General features: G+C 46.7%; 1 protein-coding gene across 14 annotated transcripts in view; it reads left to right on the top strand.

Moving 5' to 3' along the window:
* The window catches only part of LPP (LIM domain containing preferred translocation partner in lipoma), a 336,281-nt gene that overhangs the window by 134,411 nt on the left and 181,024 nt on the right, over positions 1–20,846 (top strand). For all 14 annotated transcript variants that reach the window (XM_067002299.1, XM_067002298.1, XM_067002300.1 and 11 more), the window contains one exon: positions 13,599–13,708. In XM_067002299.1, coding sequence (XP_066858400.1) covers positions 13,599–13,708 — 110 coding nt within the window. The remainder of the gene's footprint in view (positions 1–13,598; positions 13,709–20,846) is intronic.

Below are 20,846 nucleotides of genomic sequence, written 5' to 3'. Positions count from 1 at the left end.
AAAACTGTGCATACTCTAAAATTAATCCTGTTGATCATTTCACTTCAGGGAGAGGAGTGCAGAAAGACTGGGAGTATTTGCTTATTTTTAGCAACTCCATTCAGGCCTTCTAGAAGCAGATCCCTATTGTCTGAAATCAAATAGTTTCTGATCTGGGGGAACCCTGGATTTTCCTCTGCTTGGATTCGGGGAGATCGTACCTTTTAGAGGAGATTTTTAAAAGAAATTGGAGAAATGGCAGGGCCCCTGGTGGGGTGCATGATCTGGATCAGTGGAAGGGATTTGTGATCACATTAGCCACCCCTGGCAATACTGTCATTCCTAGGACACAGATTCCCTGGTCCCAGTTTTCCATACTGATTCCCCAGAGCTGAATGTGCAAGAGTGAAATCCTCGTAAATGGATGCTTTGGGGAAGAGCTCGGGATCTCCTGGGATGTACCAGTGCAACCATTCAGCCTCATTTCAGCAGAGGCATTGGGGAAAGTATGTAAACTCATCCTTTTGCTTAGCAAAGCATTTCACCAAATGCCTAATATGATACATGCTTTTTGAGGTCCCATGGGACGTCACATTTAAGCACGCACTTGAACTTCTGTGTGTAACTGACTCTGTGCTGCATGCTAGCACGTGCATGTGCGAGTGGAACATTTCTCTGAGTCACGTGTAGGAACATCAGACACCAGATTTATTTCTTTTTTCTCCCTGTGACACAGGTCATTACCGAATATGTTCTCTTTTTCTCCCTCTCTTTCTCTGTTTTCCTTCTTCATCCTTCTATTCAACAAAGTTCCTCAGAAATAAATGGAAGGGGAAGATTACTGGTGAGGCATCCATTCTTCAAGTGTTGTTCTGGTGGGAACAGCAGAGCATAAGCCTATTAGCCAAGCCGTTTTTCTATCAAAATTATATATGGGGTGTGTGCAAAAAACATATGTTTTCTGGGCATCAGGAAGGCTCCGCAGAGGAGCAGAGGTTGTTTGGGGTTCTCGGCAGATAGACGCTCTGCTGAGGGATTTGGTGTTTTGCTGCAGGTTCATCTGGTGACCAACTCTATTAAAACAATGGGAGGGAGAAAGGATGTTCAAATAATGGAAGAGAACAATTCTGGCACACGTAGCTTCCTCTTCATAAAGCTGCTTTTCCCTTGAGGCAATATATCTTGTGTGTTATGGGAAGGAAATCTTACAGTATAAAAGGAAGTCTGAACTGTTTACCAATGATTTTAGAAGCCTAGAAGTTGTATTCCTTTTATGAAGGGATAATATGGGTCCTGTTCCAGTATTTCAGGGAAGCTTTTTTAAGATGCATCTCCAGAAATAGAACTATGGGGATAGTTTCTTTGAAATAATATTTGTATGTGGCTTATGTTAATATTTCTGGAACCTTAGGGGATGTAGGCTCAGCAAAATGAAGGTGTTCACAGAACAAAAGCAACAGAGAGACAGTGTCTTTAGCCTGTGCTGCTTGGCAGACAGGACGCCGGAGGACGGCTCGAAGTTTCGGGGGATGTCTGTGACATAGGTTACAGCGGTCTCAGGGCTGTCCTCGCTCCGCTCTCCTGCGAGAGCTCCTGAGGGGCTGCTCTGCCTCCAAGAATAGCTGGCACGTTGCAGTGCTCCAATTACGCCCGTTTCCCCGCCGCATCTCATGCACAGGAACAGCGAGCCTTCTGCAGGCTTTATCGTGCTAAAGCTCTCTTACAGCTCCCTGCGTAACAGGGTAAGAAGCAGGGCCCGTCCAAAAGTTTACAGCCTTTTATAGCCTCTCCAGTGCTTGTCTGTCTTCCCATTCTCCTCAACTAAAACACAGGCATGGGAAGAGAAAGTGGTGTTGACTTTTTATGATTAGCACAGATGGTGAGGTCCAGATAGCTGCAGTGGGCTTATCCAAGTAGGGATGTTTTGTGCAAACCCAAGCTGAAAAACAACAAACAAAAAAAGGGGGAAAAAGAGGCCGTACCGATGCAACTGACTGCATCACCCAGGATCCTTCGGAAGAATTTCTGCGTTTTCTGCAGAGTACGTAATTGAAGGGAATTTTTGATAAAGGCTAAATTGTGTACGGGCATGAAAAATTCAGCAGGGAATTTAAGCCATTTCCAAACCACATGAAACATTAAACGTTTCACTCAAGAATAGCTTGAAGATGGCATGCATCATCCTAAGCTTTAAGCATTCATCTGCTTTTTCTCTTGCAAATGTTAGATATACAGTAAAGGGGAGCCAAAGCAGGTTTTGTCTTCTTTCTCCTGACGAGTGCAGAGCCATTGCTTTGAAAAAATTTTGCTGGCTGACCTGACACACACCTTTGTTTACCCATCTTGGCCAGGTGATCTTAGCTGCAACATTTTCAAGAGCTGGGGAGCAGATATCAACTCTGTAATCGCAGCATGCCATTCTCTGCCTGTGATCAGATCCAGCCTTGGGCTCTCATCTGTGTGGCTCTCAAATCAGCCATTTAAATCCACTGGAGTTAAAGATTTTAATCAAGCAAGATGCTAATCGCCATGGCATGATGTGATATATATGACCTGATTAGGATGTAGAGTAAATCCCACAGTCTCTTGAAAGCAGACAATATTGTTTCTTCAGTGATCTTCAACAGCCACATCTAAGTTTTGTTTAGATGTGATACTGGATTTTAAAGCTAGGTTATGTCACTGTTTCTAAATTCAGAATGCTTTCTTTGTGTAGAAAGACTAATATTGGCTAATTTCAGATCGTTCTTAGGTGTGTTTTTGATTACTTTGTGTTTTCTTGACAGACTCAAACATTCAATGTTTTCTATTTAAATGGGGTTATTCTTCACTTGGGTGTCTTTCATCAAAGAGACATGCCTATGATTCTTTAAACCCTCTAGGATTGAGCTTCACTTTTGGAATGACTACAAGAAACTATAAAGCAATCACCTTGGATGACTGTATGCTGCAACTCATGCATTGCAAAATTGCAGTGACATTGTCGAGGGGTGAAATCTGATGGTGTGAGTTTGCAAAACCTTCTGTCGTTCGGTTTTGTTTAGCAAAGCTAGTTAACGCTCTCCAAAGGAGCATGGCTGTCTCTTCTTCTCTAGGCAGACACTAGGATTAGGACTCAAGTTTGTCTCCCTCTACCCAAGATGGTCCTCCGAGAAAACTTTGCACTCTTAAAGATTTCCACGTGCGCTCTTACCATGGCACACAGCACACTTTCTCATTCTTGTGCTGCAAGAGCAGCGTGTTGGCAGGCAGCAGCACGGCCTTATTGTTATTGCACTTGGGACTGGAAAAAGGCAAGTGAGTAGTGATAGCCCTCAGCTCCAGGCACCACAGAGGATGGGGGGAGTCTAGACCAAAGGCTGGGTAGTGTAGGTGCAACCAGTCTGCTACAGAGAGCACTAACCTTGAGCAGTGCCGAAATAAGACAGTCCAGAACAGCAGGCCCAGGAGGTGCTTTTCTCTTTGTTGTGGATCATGGAGACAAGAGACATTGACTGCAAAGTTCTCAGAGCTCAGGGAGTCCGTGCTCATAAACAGCTATGAATTACATAGGTTCCACTGTTCATCATACAATCCCAGCATATCGTGCATCTCTATCCATTAACATAATTCCCAAACAAAGCCCCTGCTTGGGCTCTCCGTGGCTTTTTGTGCTGGCTGGTGATGTGGAACTGGAAGATGTTCTCCCTCCTGCAGCATCTTCTGTCTGACGGAAGAAAAGGTCCACCCTTGGAGAGTGTCCCTGATGCAGAGCTTTGTGTTTGAGGGTGAGATGGCCCATCCACTCCCCCCTGTGCTGCTAAGCACTCTCTCTCCTTCCCATTCACTGCTCCAGGCAAGCTCTTCAGGTAGCACAGGGAGATGGGCACGTTACAGTGAATAACGTGTATGTCACTGCAGGCATCAGAGGTCTCAAAGTATGATAAAAGGAGGGTTTTGTGCTCCTAGAAGATTTATCCTCTTCAGTTGTTCCCTGAGCACACACTAAAACAATATATCTATTTTAATTGTTTTCTGAGAGGTTATTAATATTGAAGTGGGGATTTAGATGGAAGATCAATCATCAGCTGAAAAGAATGGATTTGTGCTTTCGTGCCGCAAGGCTGGGAAAGAAGTTAGGGTGGAAGAAAATCAAGAGAGATTCTCCACTCAATTTAACATAATTCTTTGCCCAAAATTGCCCAAGTAGCAGCTCCGAAGGAAAACCAAACCTCAGAGTGAAGATTTCAGACGTCCAGCCTTGAAGCTGTAGCAGTATGCTACTACAGTTTGTTATCATTTTTTTCCACAACATTTTTCTACAAGAATAAAAATCTCTGGCATTTCAAAGAAAACCACAATCTTTGCAGAAGATTTTAATTTTCTTCCACATTTTTCCTTTTAACAATATCCACAAGTATTTCAGTAATTCATTTTCTGTAGCCTTGGTTAAAGATAAAAGTTTTAACTCAATCTGAAAATGATCTCACCCAGGTTTCTCTACACTAAATAATTGACCCAGCTTTTGGTGTGGTGTGTTTTACTGCGAGGGCCCCTTCGCAGTTCCTGCCGTTCCCCTGGGCTGGTGCCAGACCCTAGGACTTGTTCTCTGGAAGGGAGGCACCTAATGCTGAGCTGGGTCACAGCAAAGCTGGCTGTGTGAGTGACTGCTTTCTCAGAACGGTCAGAAGTTTGAATAACTGCAATATCGTGGTCGTGGGTGTAGGGAATGCAAGATGAGAGACGTGTTTTCCCCCAAACCAGCACAGGAACTACAGTGCTGGCATTTATGGCCTGCTTTTGTTTGCAGATTAGGCAGCATGCTTGGGTCAGTTTAGGGAGAGAAATTTAGTTTAATGGGTTTTAGCAGTGTCATGAGTGCAAATATCATCGTCATCCTGGTGATGTGCCTCTAACGTGCCATTTCTGTGCCTCTGGCATTGACCTCTGCTTTTTTGCAGCTTTTAGAAATGCCCACCAGGGCTGAGTTCTCTTACATCCATTTTCTACACTGAGCAAGTCCTCCCTTGCACGTTTTAGGATCCTCCTGACGGGAAGTGGCACAGAGGTGTGCAATTGCTCTGCCTGGTCTTGTTTTACCTACCATAGTGCTGGCACTGACCAGCAAGGAGAAGGATGGGGCAAGGGGATACTTGGTAGAGGATTTTGTGGGATATAGAGAACAGAAATGTAGTTATTTATTTAGAAAGTCAGTTTAGCAGTTTGCTACTGAACTAGAGAGGTCCAGGAGCTGCCAGGAGGCCACTATAAGTGAAGCTCAGTTACTTTGCTGAATTACGCAAGAAAGTGTAAATTTTAAAGCATTTCTGTTTAAAATACGGTGGTAACTGCACATGTGTGTATAATAACTTTGGGGTGCTGGATAGTGATCATTAGTAGAGAAACATTGTGGATCAGTGCTTTAGGGTAAAATTGATCTCAAAGAAGAGAGCCTACATCATATTTTCTCCTCTGCTTTCCATGCTATCCAAAACTACTGCAGAGAGGGTGTAAAGCATCTCCCGATACCTCCTTTATTTTTTGCATTTGGTCATAATCCCATTTCTCTTCCGTGATCTAGCCAGATCATGTGTGACATTTCCAGCAGGAACTGGCAAAAAGAACCAAACTCCATCCATGAGAAAAAAACACCACTGTGTGTAAACATATATTTATGTACATTTATATATATTTATATATAAATATAAGTTTCTATTTATATATGGATATTTGGAGCATTAGTTACTTACTTTGAAAGAGGAAAATAGAAATGATTTCTGTTTATCTAGCGTTTCATTTTATCTTGAATAATCTTCAAGGATTAAGGATGTAATTTATTATTCAACTGTTACACTGGTGAATAAGAAGCAAATTCATTTTATATCATGAAGAAAATCTAGCAACCTTTTTCTGCTCCCCAGTAGCATTGACTAATTGCAGCAGAAGGAAGAAAGCCGGTGCTGTTTGTATTGCTGAAAACAGTGAACTGATCTAAGACATATCTGATAAAGACATGAGATCTGCTTTAGTCTTTCCAAGTGTGGATGTTTATGAGAGTTACATAGGGAGGGGTGGGAGGGAGGAGGGAAGGAACTGAGGGAGCCACTTTGAGAATCAGCTTGTGTTCTCTTCTTCTGTTCGTCTGTGAGAGCTGTCCATGCATTTCCCACTTGGTATTTTGTTCCACTCTATCAAGCCAGTGGCAGCAGACTATGTGAAGAGGATGCCTCGCAGGCAGTTTGACCCCAGCACCCAAGGAAGTGCTCTAGCAGCAGCAGGTTTTGTTTATTTTCTTTTGGCTCTCTCTTTTGTGTGCTGGGTGAGCAGGATGGATCCAGTGCCTCCAGATGTTCTGCAGCAAGGGCCACTGCTGGCTCCAAGGCTGCAACACGTAGGGTGTCCTCTGACTATTCAGATTTCATTTCACCCCTAAAGCGGGAAAACAAACAAACAAGCAAAAAGCAATTAGAAGCAAAGATAAGTCCAAGATTGCTTAAAAACTGTTGGCTGCAGCTTCCGAAACTTGAGGAAGTCCCTTGGCAATAAAGAGCTCTGGGAGGTAGCTTTCCTGATCTGCGCAGTGTCTTGTATTTCATCACCAGGCACAGAGAGAGTTTGACTGGTGATAAGAAAGGATGCCTCTGAAGGATGCTGTCCCCAGCTTCCCCAGCTGCCTGCTCAGGGGAGAAAGCTGACCCGTGGCACTTTGTGCCGAAAAACGAAATTTGTTTTGATTGGGCCACGCAGCCGCAGCCAGAGAGAAGGAGGTCGTACCCAGTGATATAACTCATTTTTTCAACTCCTTCACAACAGCCTCCTTTGTAAATTAATGCCTATGTCAACTCCTGTCAGGCACTCTTAGCAGTGAACAAACGAGTTTAACACCATAATCTAATAAACAAATAGATAACCCGTTTTGGTTTTGTTCTGAGTAAGGCAGCGCTTCCCTTGCTGAGTTGCTTCGTGGACCTTTTGCTCCATCCCGAGCGGGATGGTGTGCAGGAATGCAGCGCGTGTCCCCTCTGAGGATAGGGTTTGCTCTTCTGCCTTAGATGCCCTGATTTCCAGCCTATTTCCAGTTGTTTGTGTTGAAATCTTTCCATCTGAGCAGGCTGTTTTCTGTCATTTTTAAAATCATTCGGAACTATTTTTGTCCACGTTCATTGGACCTGAGCAGCTGCAACTCCAAGTGGGATCTTGTCATAGTAGTGACCAAGCAGGACAGACTTCCCTCCGCTGAGTGTGTTTGTAAGGACGGGAAAAGGACAGCTTTGTGTGCCCATGGACTGAGGCACAGCGGGGCTAAGGGACATGCCCTAAGTCCTGAAAGAAGTCTGCGGTAAAGAGTGGTGCTTGGAGCTTCTCGGTTAATCCTACCGCTCTTCTTCCTCCCTCTGTTTTAACGCAGATTTTAATTAACATTTTACAGTGCCACGGGCTGTTTCTTGCAGTGCCTCAGTAAGCTTTAGTAAAGGACGGGTTTGTTTGCCTGAGAGCTGAGCTCTGATACTAGCTGACCTCATCTCCGTGCAGATACCAGTGTCGCAGAGATACCCGTTAGGTGTAATGGCACGAGTGGGAGCAGAACTGCTTCATTTGCATGGCGTTCAGAGAACGTGTTGTCGAGGTGAGCAAAATATCTTATCTCCACCGCAGAGAGCTCGGCGTGGGACATTAGCTGGTATGTTTTGTCCCCGTAGTCACATGGAAAAATGACTTGAAGAATCATAACGCAGCCTTGCGTAGATGTCTTTGTACTTGGTGGTGTGTTTTGTAAGCGTACGGCGTGTAGGATGTTGGGCTGATGTGCACGGGGGACACAAAGAAGCCTTCGCTTTCACCTGCCTCCCCATACACCCATATACTTGGAGCACCGAGGCTGCAGGAACATCGACTGCGTGGCTGGAAAGGATGGCACGCCTTGGTGTCTGCAGCCACAAGCCGACTGAAAACGCAGCCTCATCACACAAGTGTTGTTTTCATGATGAGGGGCATCCAGTGCGGTGAAGCAGCTGAGATTTTGCATAATTTGGGGAACTGAGCCCTCGTTTCCTATCCATGTGCTAATTACTGCCTTTGCGGGTGTTTGAGAGGGAGTTCAATGAGTTCTAACGTGAACCAAAGTTGGAGGGGGATTTTCCCCACCGGTGACCAGAGCTGGGATGAAAGATCTGTGTACACAACACCAAAAATAGCAGCTGTTTGTGCTAAATCAAGTTGCTTGATAAAAGCTGAATCATTTGAAGGAGACTTGCTCTGGTGTGCCAGCTCTGCTCCTCTTAGTGATCACGCCAAGCTGAAACCGTTCAGGTTAGGGGTCCAGCTCCAGTCCCAGTGGCTATGTGGCTGTGCTACATGCCGATAAACCCCAGTTACTTCTTGCAAGGTGGGAAAAGCAGCTTTCGAGCTGCCATCTCCGCTCAGACCCGAACCTCAAAGCAGCCAGATTTGGATCTCCCCGCTGGCACTCGCCCATGCAGCTCCCCTGTCCCCAGCAGAGCCTCATCTGCTGCTCCTGCGAGCTGTAGCGACTTCTCCTTGCTCTAGTAACGCTGGAAGAAGGCCAGAGCGATTCCAGCGGAGCTATTTTGGATTTGCGCTTGTAGGAGGAATTGTACCTGGAGGTTTTAAGTTAATCGCACGGTCATTTTTCCTCTGTATATTTAAACACAGAAGTTAATTAACATTTGAAAGTTTCACAGGCTGCTTCTTTTCATTATCTCAGCGAGCTGTAGTAAAAGGCTGCGTGACAGGAGGCTGATAGCCTGGCTGAAGTTGTGCAGGTGGGAGAAATGCTGGGGAATTTTTTCTGTCAGATCCCAGGGGCCTGGGCAGTTGGACGATGGGATGGAGGTTGGCGTGAGGAACACAGGCTGCCATGGTACACGTTGCCTGTTGACTTGCCGTGTAGTAAACAGAATTACCAAATGATCGTTGGCGTGTGTTTTTTATTTGAAGGGAATATTTTAAGCAGGACTGCGATTCATAGTCCTGAACTGTAGGGGACTAATGTTCCTGTTCTCCAGCTGGGAGAAACTAATTCAACATCTTGTGTTGTAAACACTCACTCATTTTAACTGATTACACCTCCAATGTTCCTCAAATCACTAAAATTACTAATTGCTATTCCTTACACATCAGAGAGTGAATCCTGAATAATTAACCCCAAATAAAATTAGATGAATTGGCCCTTTTAATTAGAATCCCTGCTGCTGTTTGTTCTGAGCTTCCTTTTCTTACTGTTAAGAGACTTTTAGAATGATTAAAACTGTTTAAGACTTAAACAGCCAGTGACCTTTTAATACAATATAAATCCATAAAAGTAATATTTCAGCTAGCAGGTGGTGAAGTAAATTTTTAGTGCAACTACCTGACAGATTCAGTATTCCTTTTTTAAATGCTAAGAATAAAATTAGCCAGTGTTGTGTTTTTTTTTTTCTCCCCCTGCTTATTAATACAGTAGCTGATTAACAAAAGTAGTTCAAATGGTAGAATTAGTAACTGGTAAGAAAATGGTAGTTTGAGCAGTGCTTTGGATTGGCTTTATTTGATTCATGGCAGGTGAATGTGGTGTATTTAAGTGGGTTGTGTAGCTGGTGTGTAATGGTGTGACTGTTCCCCTGTACCAACATGGTTTCGATGACCACCTGGGACATGGGTATGACCAAAGATGTGCCAGCACTAAGCATGATTTTAATCGTGTGTTTTTCCTTGTCCAGTGATGGATGTTAAATGCAGATGTTACAGGAAAATGTAGCATGTAAACGTATGGCTTGGTGACACCTACGAGTCACCATGCCATATCGAGCTGAAGTTTTCTGTAAAAATTGTGCAGTGTTGCTTTTGCAATATGAAAATTTCCAGACCACTTGGCAACGCTGCAGGATTCTGCAGGGTTTTCCAGTGGCTGTTGTGAGATACAGGTCTATGGGTGTGGAGAGACATTTGTGGTAAGTTTAATCAAAGGGATTTTAGCCCAGATGGATTAGGTTCTAAGTGTAAATCTTATTTGTTTCACCATAGATCACCCCCAGATTTCTAACTTTGGCTTTCTGCAGTAGAAGCTAACTAACTACTTGACCAGGGAATGGAAGATGACTGTATCTGCTCAGCTGTTGGGAGCAGAAGAGAAACACGTCAGTGGGGGTTTGCTCCATCTCTGTTTGTGCTCTGCTCTCCAAGGCCAGGGGAGAGCTTGGTTTTTCAGGTGATTCAAACCAATTCTGAACCAGCCTCAGAGTCAGAAATGACGATAAAGGGTTATTTTTGTTTGGAGGAAGAAAAATGAAAAACATCTGGGCATATCGTCTTCAGATGTCAGCCAGAGATCTGGGAATACCAGTGTGAATCCTGTTTTGTTGCTTGATAGGTTTCATTAAGTTATTGTTTCAGGGAAAAATATGATGTTTTGCTTTTGTGTGTTTCCGAGGGTTTTCCCCCAAACAGTCTCTTCTTACTGAACGTGTGAGATCATCTTCGTGTCTAGAAGTTTCAAAGCTGCAAATCTTGATGTCTAAACAACTGTGTCAGTCAGTGGGGGAGGCAATTACTGTGCTGCAATTCATTTGCTGACTGGCAGATGCATCTCCCTGAAAACAAAGGCTTGAGGCAGATGAGTCTGATCCTGCAAAAAACTTCCGTGCACTTAGGAATTTGAAGGTTTGCCTGCGAGTGAGAAGGGTGCTTGGAGCATGAAACAGGATGTTTTTGTGTGTTGTTTTTTTTTCTCAGCTTGTACTTGTACTCAGCTCTTTTCCTCCTTTTCTCCCCCAAACGAAGACCTGTTCCTTCCACTTGTCATCTAAAACCGCGCGCTGTTCAGGACCCAGATTTGACCGTCTTTGCGTGTTTCCCTCTGTGCCTGAGGGAGACGAACAGCAATGCCAATAACAATACAGGAACAGCTCTGCCTCCTGCGCTTGGGAGGATTTGCTCCCGTGAGCTCGCTGGGAGGAGGATGGGGTCCTACGGCTGTGTGTGGGAAAGAGGAAAGTGCAGTGGCAGGATAAATAACTAAAGCTGTGAAGGAGGAAAGTCCATCTGTTCACAGAGCACCAGGAAAAGGCCAAACATCTGCAAGGTCCCCCCAGTTCATCACACATCTGCTTTCTGCTTCCCAGTCCAAAACCTTCCCAGTCGCCAGCAGCTTATCAGCCGCGGAGGAGAGAGGCAGCGGAGCTGGGCTGGGGCGCGGTACAGCAGCTGCCTCCTGCTCCAGAGAGAAGCGTTTTCTTCTATACTCTTGAAAAGAGCTTTTCTCATTGTTTCTGTCCTTTCGCTCCTTTTCTGAAACATCTTGCCAATGTTTTTTTCTTTGGGGAGCAATGGCTCTTCCGAAGTGGCAAACTGGTATTTGTTTTGAACTTGTTACAGCGATTGTTATTTTCCCCCTCAGCCTTCTGCTTATGCACAAACCCCGGCCCTTCCCCTGTCATCCCCTTCGCCCCGTTCTCCCCCTGGGTTTCGCTTAGGTGTATTGAAGGGTTGTAATAAAAGCAGCTTGGCTTGGCAGGGAGGTGAGTCTTTGGAGCTGGGGCTAACTGGAGCAACAGCATCTCAAGTGTATTCTCGGGGAAGCGTGCGTCCGCTGGAGTTGCATTTGTTTGCAAAACCACATTGGTTGGTTGAAGGTTCACTTTCAAAGCAAAGGACAAAAGTTTACATAGCACTCAGACATCCCAGCACTTCTAGAATGAAACACTTAAGATGTTTGTTTCAAAATATTTCCTTTGTTTCTACTCCATATTGAATTTCATATGATTTGAAATAAAAGGTTGGATTAATTATGGAGCAAAGAGGAGATACTGCAGATGTTATTGTGCGTGTATTTTTTTTAAATCAGTCTTGAACTCTGCCATACAACGAGCCAGTAGGTTTCATAGGATTTTGTGTATTGGAGCAACATGTTTGTTTCAAATTAGTTTTCAGTGTGTTGTTTTCAAGCTGTCTCGGAGCATCTGTATTTAGTACAATACTTTCTTAGGGATTCAGAAGTGGGGTTTTTTGTTTGTTTGTTTTGTTGGTTGTTTTTTTGAGTTCTAGCCATGCTCACTTTGGGGAAACTGGGAAGAAATTACTTTCCTGGGAAATAAGATCCTTAAAAGTTCTAGGGGGAGTTTGTGCCATTTAGAGAGCTCGTGGCTTTAGCAGATTTGCAGTAGAACAGGAAACCTTTCTGGGGCTGCAGGCCCAGCTTGCTTCCCGTGCCAAATGGCTTGAAGGTGCCGCGCAGGCTGCAGTGCCCCGCTGGTGCCTGTGCCCTGCGGTGGCTCAGCCCTGGGCTTCCAGCCTCGGCGTGGGGAGCCCCGGGGACTGCAGGTCACTGGGGTTTGGTTCAGCACCTCTGTGAGCGGTTTGGTCACTGGGGATGGTGCTGGGGGACCAGTAGCTGGGAGCTGCTGCGATGCTGGGTCGAGGAGAGAGCTTGTGTTTCCTCACAGAAAGGGTTAAAACTCTCCAAAAGCCACAGCTCAGAGATATGTGAAATACAACACTTTATTCACTTATCTTAAACTTCCATCACAGATGCACAGAGGAGAACCAACAGTAAACAGCTCTGCTTGCAGCATAAAGCTTTATGAGAGGAAATAAAAATATACCAAAGTGGTCCAAATTACAGGTAGCTGCCTCCCCAGGAGCCAAATCCAGTGCTAATGGCAAGCTCCTTTTTTTTTCCATCTTTAGGAGGTGCTTTCAGAGCCCGGTGTCCTGCTGCCTGCGCTGCTCTGCCCATGTTTTCTCCTTCGTTCTCCCACCTCCTCTGATGTTCTTTAGGAGAGGTCTCCCATCTCTGTGCAAAGCTGGATGGCTTTGCAGCCAGTGTGCTGCTTTGTATTCATATTTACATCTACGTTGTCAGAACTTTAAGACAAAGCAAATTTGAAGTGGAGATATTCTATACATCAGCCCCACATACAAAGCCTCCTCGGAGCTGAAGGAGGTGGATGCTTCTGGGTTTGCAACCGGCCCATTGTTTCCTTGGCTGTTGTCACTGAGGAGAGCCTCTGGTTTTCCCAGCAGCTCCTTATGTGAAGCCATGAGGTCCCTGTAGGAAAGGGAAACGCAAAGAGCATGGCAAAGATTTGGGGCTCCAGCCCCAGCCCTCCGAGTGTCCTCCCCAGCAGGCAGGCAGTCCTGACTTGCAGTCAGCACCTGATGCAGTCTTTAGAATGACCAAAAAGAGCCGCAGGAGGGGAGTGAATTGTTTGGGATCTGTCGCAAGGCTGGATGTGGGGCGTTCGGTAGTGCAAGTTCTGCAGCCCCCTGTGGCACAGGTAAAGGAGATGTGAGTTTTGGTCTGGGTGCTGCTGCCTTCAGGCTGCTGCGGGTTCCGAGGACCTCTAAGCAATCTGCAAGTGTCCCTGAGCTGTCACAGCCATCTCCTGGAGCAGCAAGGGATGCAGGTGAGTATTTAATGGTTAAATGATGTGTTGACTGCCATAAAAGCAGTGGCAGAGCTGTGAGTATCACACGAGTCATCCCAGGAGCCAGTCTCCAGATACTCAGTCCACGCCCCCCCCCCCCCCCATCTCTGTCTACCTACCTGCTTTCTCTCTGGGCAGCAGAGAGACGTTCTGAAATGTTCAGGAAAATGCTGGTGCTCTGCGATGAGTCTAAGTTCTCTTGATTCTCTCTCCTAGGAGACTTCCTTCCTCCACCCCCACCTCCTGTCGATGACCTCGGGAATATCACATCACAAGGTGCCTTTCCCCCACCGCCCCCTCTGGATGATGTTACTTTCAACGTGCAGGTAAGAAGAATTGTATTGTGAGTGCAGAACTGATCCAAAGGGGCTGTGGAAATAAGTGGATGCTAATAAAACAAGGTGGCAAAGTGCTAGGGTTTGCGATCACGTGTCAGGAAGAACCAAGTCAGCATTAGCAAGCTCCGTTTCCCAAGCAGGGAATATTTCCATTCAAAACTTGCTGGGCTATTAAAGGATTTTTCCCATCCGGCTTGAATTAGAAAACTAATTGCGTTACGTCCTTGTGATAGTGGATGGGAGCGAAACCTTCCCAGAATGAATTGTTTTCTGGAAGGGCCACCTCCTTCCACTGACTGTGGAGAGACCTTAGGGCAGTAATCTGATCCTAAAAGTGCTTTGTTTAGATGCCTAAAATTAAATGAAGCAAATAAGCCCTGGCCTGGGCTCCAGTGATGTCACTGGGACCCTTTCCACCTCATTTTTGCTAGGTTGGATCCTCCAGATTTGCCATCTGGGTGAAAGCACAACTTCTAAGCTGCATGAGGCAGCGGCATGTCCCGTGTGATTGGGAGGTATGACCAGCTTTGTGCAGACATCGCCGTCCCACCAGAGTGCCGGGTACTGCTGTGCTAGGTCAGGCAGGAACAGAAGGCGCTGAGCTTGCCCGGAGTACCTCCATGCTGGTGCTTAGCAAGTTTCTAAGCACCAGGGCTGCAAAGGTCTGAAAGAGCCTTCTTGGAGCAGTGGTGAGGGCAAAGCCAGCGTGATCTGGGTTTGAGACTGGTCAGAGTTGTGTAACCAGGTGTCCGTGGCATGGGGCTGCCCTTGATGGCCCAGGAAGGTGGTGGCAGTGCTGTGTCCCTCGATGGAGCCTGGGAGCGGCCCAGTGGGCAGGCATTAAACAGGATTCAAGAGGTCTGACTTCGTTCCTCACTCACCCCGCCACAAACTCCGGAGTCAATTCATCCACCTTGTGCCTTCGTAAAAAGAAAATGTTTCCCTCCCTCATGGGCTTCTTGTGATCTCTTGCCTGTAGCAAGATGTTCGGAGGCTATCGCAAAGTCTAAGCATGTTCCCGTGATGGTTTCAGCATCCTTGGAGAGCGAAGGGGTTAATGACAATTATGTTTCCCACTGCCAGGAAAGGCTGCAGCCATCGGAGACATCAGCCAAGTGAGGAGCATGGCTTTTCCCAGCCTTGGGGGAATGAAGTAATTCCCCAGCAAGTGTTGTTCTGCCTCTTATCTCTCCAAGAAGCGTGGTCCTCCTGGGAGCCGGGGTGCTGGGAAGCAGCAGCGCAGCAGGCGCCTGCCGCGGGGCAGAGCTTGGCTCCCCGTGCAATGGGAAGAGGCTGTGGTGGTGCCTCTGTGCTTCTCCAGATCCAGCCATGGCCTGGGAAGGGCTTTTGCAAGGAGGAAACCTTGCAGCATGTTTTGGAAGGGGTTTGTGTCTTGTGATCCTCGCGCCTCAATCCTCCGACTGTTCGAAGACGTGCCACAGCAGCACGGGGCTCTCACTGAAACCCGCCTGTTGGTACAACCACCAAACGGACTGGCTCTTCCCCGCTGAGCTCATGAAATTGTTATTTGTCACACCCTTTCCCTCTGCCTTTGGAAAGCCAGGGCTGGGGCAGCGTTAACAGCCTTGGTTTTGGCAGGGATCTGGTTGGATCAGGATTCCTCCGATGGCAGCCTAGTGGGAGAAAAGCAAGCCTTGGGGCTGCATCCCTGCAGTCCTGTGTGTCACCACGGGCAGGTGTACCCAGCAGACCCAGACCCCTGCCTTCAGTCTGCTCTCGTCTCCTTTTCCCCTTTCCTTTTCCCTCCATCCTCAGTTATATATATTGGGAACAGGCCTAAGCCAGTGGAAAAGTAGGATCTTGCAGGATCTCGTGTTGCAAGCTAAACCTGGGTCTGCTCTCTGATACCGGGCCACTTCAGTTCTGCGCCCCCTCCATTAAATGCATACACCGGAGCAGACGATCCCATTGCTGAGTGTGGGGCAGGTCTGAGGATCTGCTCCTGGGGCTCGCTGCAAGCCCTCCAGGTCTGCTCCACTGCTGGAAACTGATCTCCAGCAAAGCAGGCTCTTTACAGCAGAAATTCTCTCTGTATGGCAGAGGGTTTCGTGCCGCTGACAGCTCGTGAAAAATGTGCACTGTGGCTCCAGGTAAAGTTTTTTATACTAGGTGTTAAGTTGATGAGGGCAGCAGCAGATAGATATATGTTTAGTTTATTATCATTTCATGCATTACCGTTAGCAGACAGCTACAAGCTGCACAGATTATTACAGTTTAAGTTGGAGTTTATGGAGTAGCAGTTAAAATAATAATGCCCGGTTTTCATAGGCCTATTTATCTCTGGATCTCTGTTTGGACAGTGGAGCTGACCACTTAGGATCAGATCCAAAAAGGTACTTTAGTAGCTAACTTCCCTCTAGATGCCTACACTGGCTGAAATCAAAGGAGGAGTGGGCCATGAAATAACTTCGCAATAGATCTGGCATTTTCTTGTAATTTCTGTTTTCTCATCTAGATCACGTTCAGATTCACAGCAGGGCAGGAGAAAAGGGGAAGGAAATTTTGACTCTTTTCTTATTAACTGTAATGCTTTGGAAAAAAAAAAAAGAAAATAATAAAAGAAAAGGAAATGTTTATTTTAAAAAAGCAGCGTGTTGGAGCTGGGGGCCAGTTGTGTTGGGAAGTTCCCCTTCGGCTGAAGTCAGGCAGCGGAGGCAAGGGCTTGTTCCCAGAATGGTGGTGAGGGCGCGGCGATGGCGTGTTTGACAAATAAGGACATAAGCAAAGAGCTTTTTGCCACGTTGGCTTGTGCTCAGTTTAGAAGAAAAAAAAAAAAAAGGAGAAAAAAAAATCCTGGACGGGAAGAAAAATGAAATCACTGTTTGTCAAAGGGAAATAGATAGATCTGGGAGGGAGGGAGCTTTTTTTTTTTCTTTTCTTTTTGCCTTCTAGTCACAAAAAGGCATTCTGAAGGAAAGCAAACGTGAGCAACCCTTACAGAAAACCTCTCCAAGTGCCTGGTGTTGCTCCCAGCAGGACCCTTGCCGACGGCACTGGCCGTTGGTTCCTTCCTGGCCAGGCAGGGCTGCTTGGGATGAGACCCGTGCGGCGTGATGTGTAAAGCTGGTTCCCTACGCTGCTGCGTCCGATCCCGAGGGAGGCCGGACCCTGCAGGGGGCATCCTGCAGATTCCTTGGGGGAATTGGGGTGGCGGAGGGCTGGGGCTGTCCGGCAGAGGCTCACACGGTGCCTTGCAGCTTTCCAGCGCCCACGGGAGCTGTCGGGGCAGGAGCTGGGCGGCTGCGAGCAGCTGTGACCCCGAGCTGCAGACCCGCCAAGGGCCACCTCGGTAAAACACGCGTCTCCAAATCGCTGCTAATTGCCCACAGGTGCTGTGTCTGCGGCCCGGATCTGATTTTAATTTGGGACCCTAGCTGCTACCGTAGCACGGACGGTGCTCAGCCGGGAGATCACCTCTTTCCCAACAGCCCCCGGCCGTTATCAGCGTGTTTTATTGACAGGCCGCAAAGCACTTCACAAAAGGAATACCGGTCTCTCTCTGATAAGGAAGCTGAAGCAGGGAAAGTGATTTGCCTGGGTCACCAGGATGGCCAGCAGCAGGCTAAAAATAGTGCCCACATCTCCTGCATCCCAGAGCAATTGTTGGCTGCATCGCGCCGCCTCGGTGCTGTGAAAACGGCGACTTAATGAATAAACACCATCCGCTGCTGAGACCAGAAAGAACTTGGGATGTGGCAAAGGGGACGTGCAGAAGGGCTTGAGGATGGGGTTTAGAGTGAAGAAGCGATCAGATGTGCTGCCTGCATGGGGTGCAGCGTAAAGCAGAAGCCAAGGCACCAGTTCTCAGCACGTTCGGGTCGCAGAGCAGCCTGGCACCTGCCCTTGTATGAGCTGTAGGGATACACGGGGAATTCCTTTCACTGGGGGAGTTTAGGGAGGAGAAATAACAGAACGTGGTCTGAAGGCATACACGCCTTCCTCCGCCAGGCTGTTCAGAGGAGAGCTCTTCTCCAGGAGCCAGTCTTGGGAGCTCGTGGCAACGTGTGCCGGGTGCGAGCAGCCAGCCCCTGTCCTTGTGGCTTAGCATTTCGCTGCCTGCCGGCCCCTGGGCGAGTGCTGCTGCTGCCTCTGCCTCTTCCTGGGCTCCGACTCGCCCGCCACGGAGGAATTTGTGTATTTGTCGGTTTTGGGTGCGTGTGTTGAGGAACCACTGGGGAAGGAAGGGCGCGGGTTTTGCCAACAGGGGGTGCTGCCTTAAATAGCGCATCTCCGCAGCTGGGCTCTGCCGGAGTGCTGGCCTGCCTTGAAATCGCCTTCCTTTGAATGGCTGGAGGAGCCGAAAAGGCCAAAGAGAGCAGAAAGTGTGTTCAGCCTCCCTCTAGTGCTAGATTTTGTTAATCATTGGGATTATTGGCCTGGGTTTAGGTGCTCGCTGGCGAGGAGCATCCGTAGCGCCGCGCAGCTCTAGCTGACTGCCTCCCCGGGCTCAGGCGAGGAGCAGTCGCTCCCGGTGGCTCTGTAAATAAAATCTTGGTCTGTGTGTATGGCTTTCAGTTTGAGAGCCCGCTTTTACGGATTTCTGGGACTCTTAATGTGATTTATTAAAATCTGGGTGATAAGTAACAGCCTTTTATCTAAATTGAAGCCGTGTCCAACAGTATAAATAAATTACCTGGTAATGTTAACCCTCTTACTCAAACCTTGGCTTTGCAGGAATGCTTTTGATCTGTCTCCCTCCTTCTGCCGTCCTTGTGTGTTTGAGAAACGGGAACGGGCTGTGTTCTGAATTAGACTTGAACAAATAACATGTATGCTCTCTGCATGTGTAAATGCTCACCGGCTCCCTACAGGTCGATGTGTGTTTGTTCTGTTATAGAGGTCTCTGGGCACTAAGGTAAGAAAAATCGGTAATTCACAGTCTTTATGTTGATGAATATTTCGATGCATGGTATATGAAATTGCATATGTTTTTCTCATATACCTACACACATATATATATGCACGCAGACACACTATATATATATATACACACATACGTGTATATATATATATGAGCAATGCATAATGAGCAGGGATATAGAGCAGGCCTCCATGTTCTTGGGGAACAAGCAAGCACATTTTATCCCTGCTGCTTTTTTATCCTTTCTGTGGGTAGCATGACCAGTAAATCCAGGATCACAAGAGAAAAGGAACACTGAGCATGTCTTTCAGTCGGCTCTTGATGTAACCCATCTTATACGCATGTTTGTTTTACAATGCCAAACCACATTCTATTTTAAATCTTTAATGAACCTCTGTTCCCATCTATGTAACTTTCCAATCCTTACTCTCTTCAGAATAGACAAAGATGCTTATTATAAACCACAAATTTTACTGAAAGGGTGAACTGGAAAAGTTTTAATTGTACAGCGTAAGCCTGCCATTCATCTCTCTGCCTGGCTATTAATATCTTGGCAATGCTATAATGCAATACAGCCTTTAATAGCTAAACCTCTCGGCAAGGACTACAAAGGAAGCAAGGATCCAAACAGTTAACTGTTCTCATTATTTTCATCATGGTTATTACTATGTTATTTAATGTATTTGTTATGTTATTGTTTAATATAGTAACAGAGCAGGCAGGATGTGCCAGGACCTGTGCTGGTGCACACTCGTGCGTTCCCTGGGAGGAGGAGGGTTGTGACGGGGCTGTGAAACGCTTTCAGAGAAGGAACAGAAGCAGCTTTTGGTAATCTGCCATGCGACGGGTAATGAGGTGAGGGAGCAGAAGAAAGCAGCAGCTAATACAGATCACATGTAAATAAGGGCATGGGCCCATCTAAAAGGTTGTAATAGGAAACAGAAAGGTCAGAGAGACTGCTGATTGGCGTGTTCTGAGATCGCCAAGCTAAAACCATCCCAGGTTAAGACTCGAGGTGGTGTTACGCACGTGGTCCAAGCAGTGTGGCTGTGGGTCCCCTGGGGCTGTGCCCGAGGCTACAAGCCCTGGTGGGCTCGTCCTGGCTCATGAGGGTACGTCTCTTTGTGGGAAACTGTCACCCTGCTGGCAAGAGTCAGGTCCAGTGCCCACACCTGCAGGGAGGTTGATCTGTGACCTGGGTTATCCTCCCATGGGTAATAGGGGCTTGAATGGGGTGTGTAATTCCAGAGGCGTGGAGAAAAAGGAGACAATTTGGTCCTGTCAGACTGAGCTAGTACCGGGCTGTGACAGACAAAAGGAAGCAAAAACATCATTGTATCCAAGGTAGAATTATTTAAACACGGGGAAAATAGATAATGAAGACGTGGGAATTCTCCCATTGTAGCCGATGAGCTAAGTGATGGAAGAGAGTGAGATAACATGATCAGTACTGAAGACATTTCCATTCTTCTCATTTCTGAGTGCTATTCACATTTTCTGTTGGATTAGCAGGTCCTAGGAAAGATCTTTTGCAGGATTGGTTGCTCTCATGTCAAATCCTGGGTAGGCTGTGTTGCATTAGGGAACTGTAATGCAGCGGCAAGACTAAGACAAACAAGCTGTCAGTAACAAGAAGAAATTCTAAAAATTGCAGCGGATACAAATTATTTTGCCTTTTCTATGAAGCTGGCTGGGGTTGGAAGATGTGGTTTAAAAAGACAAAGTCTTTCCATGAAGCTTGGTCATAGTGGTAGGCTGGGACGTGACACAGCAGGCAGAAGTCAGATTCCCACCTTGGTTTTGATGCCGTAAGTAGTACAATATTTTGGGGCAGTGAAGTAAGCTTTGGTCAAACAACTTGAAAGGAAATGCACATATTCTTCTTGTCTGTCTAAATTCGGTTTTGCAGCCCTGGAGTAGTTCAAAGTGTAAGGCAAACTTCATCCTATTTTAGGTGTAAATTTTGCCCGGCAGTAGCAAGACGTGGATATGGAGATGATGCGAGTGCATCTAGTCACCAAGAAGGGAAGTGGCTCAAATGCAGGCTCCTGTCCATTTTTTAGTTCCTATCACAGGTGAAAAACAAGGCTTTGGTGGCCATGCCAGGTGATTTTGTTGTCAGAAAGTGTTGTCTCTGCGAGGAGCATGTGGCACAGTGACTGAGCAAGCTGAGAGGTGGTAGAAATAGCAATGAGAAATGTTGCAGCCAGAGCTGGAAGAATTTATTCCAGAACAGAAAAGCAG

The sequence above is a fragment of the Anser cygnoides genome, chromosome 9 (assembly GCF_040182565.1).
Source record: "Anser cygnoides isolate HZ-2024a breed goose chromosome 9, Taihu_goose_T2T_genome, whole genome shotgun sequence".
Lineage (NCBI taxonomy): Eukaryota > Metazoa > Chordata > Aves > Anseriformes > Anatidae > Anser > Anser cygnoides.
The sequence above is the reverse complement of the archived record's forward strand: the minus strand, read 5'-3'. Positions and strand labels throughout refer to the sequence as shown.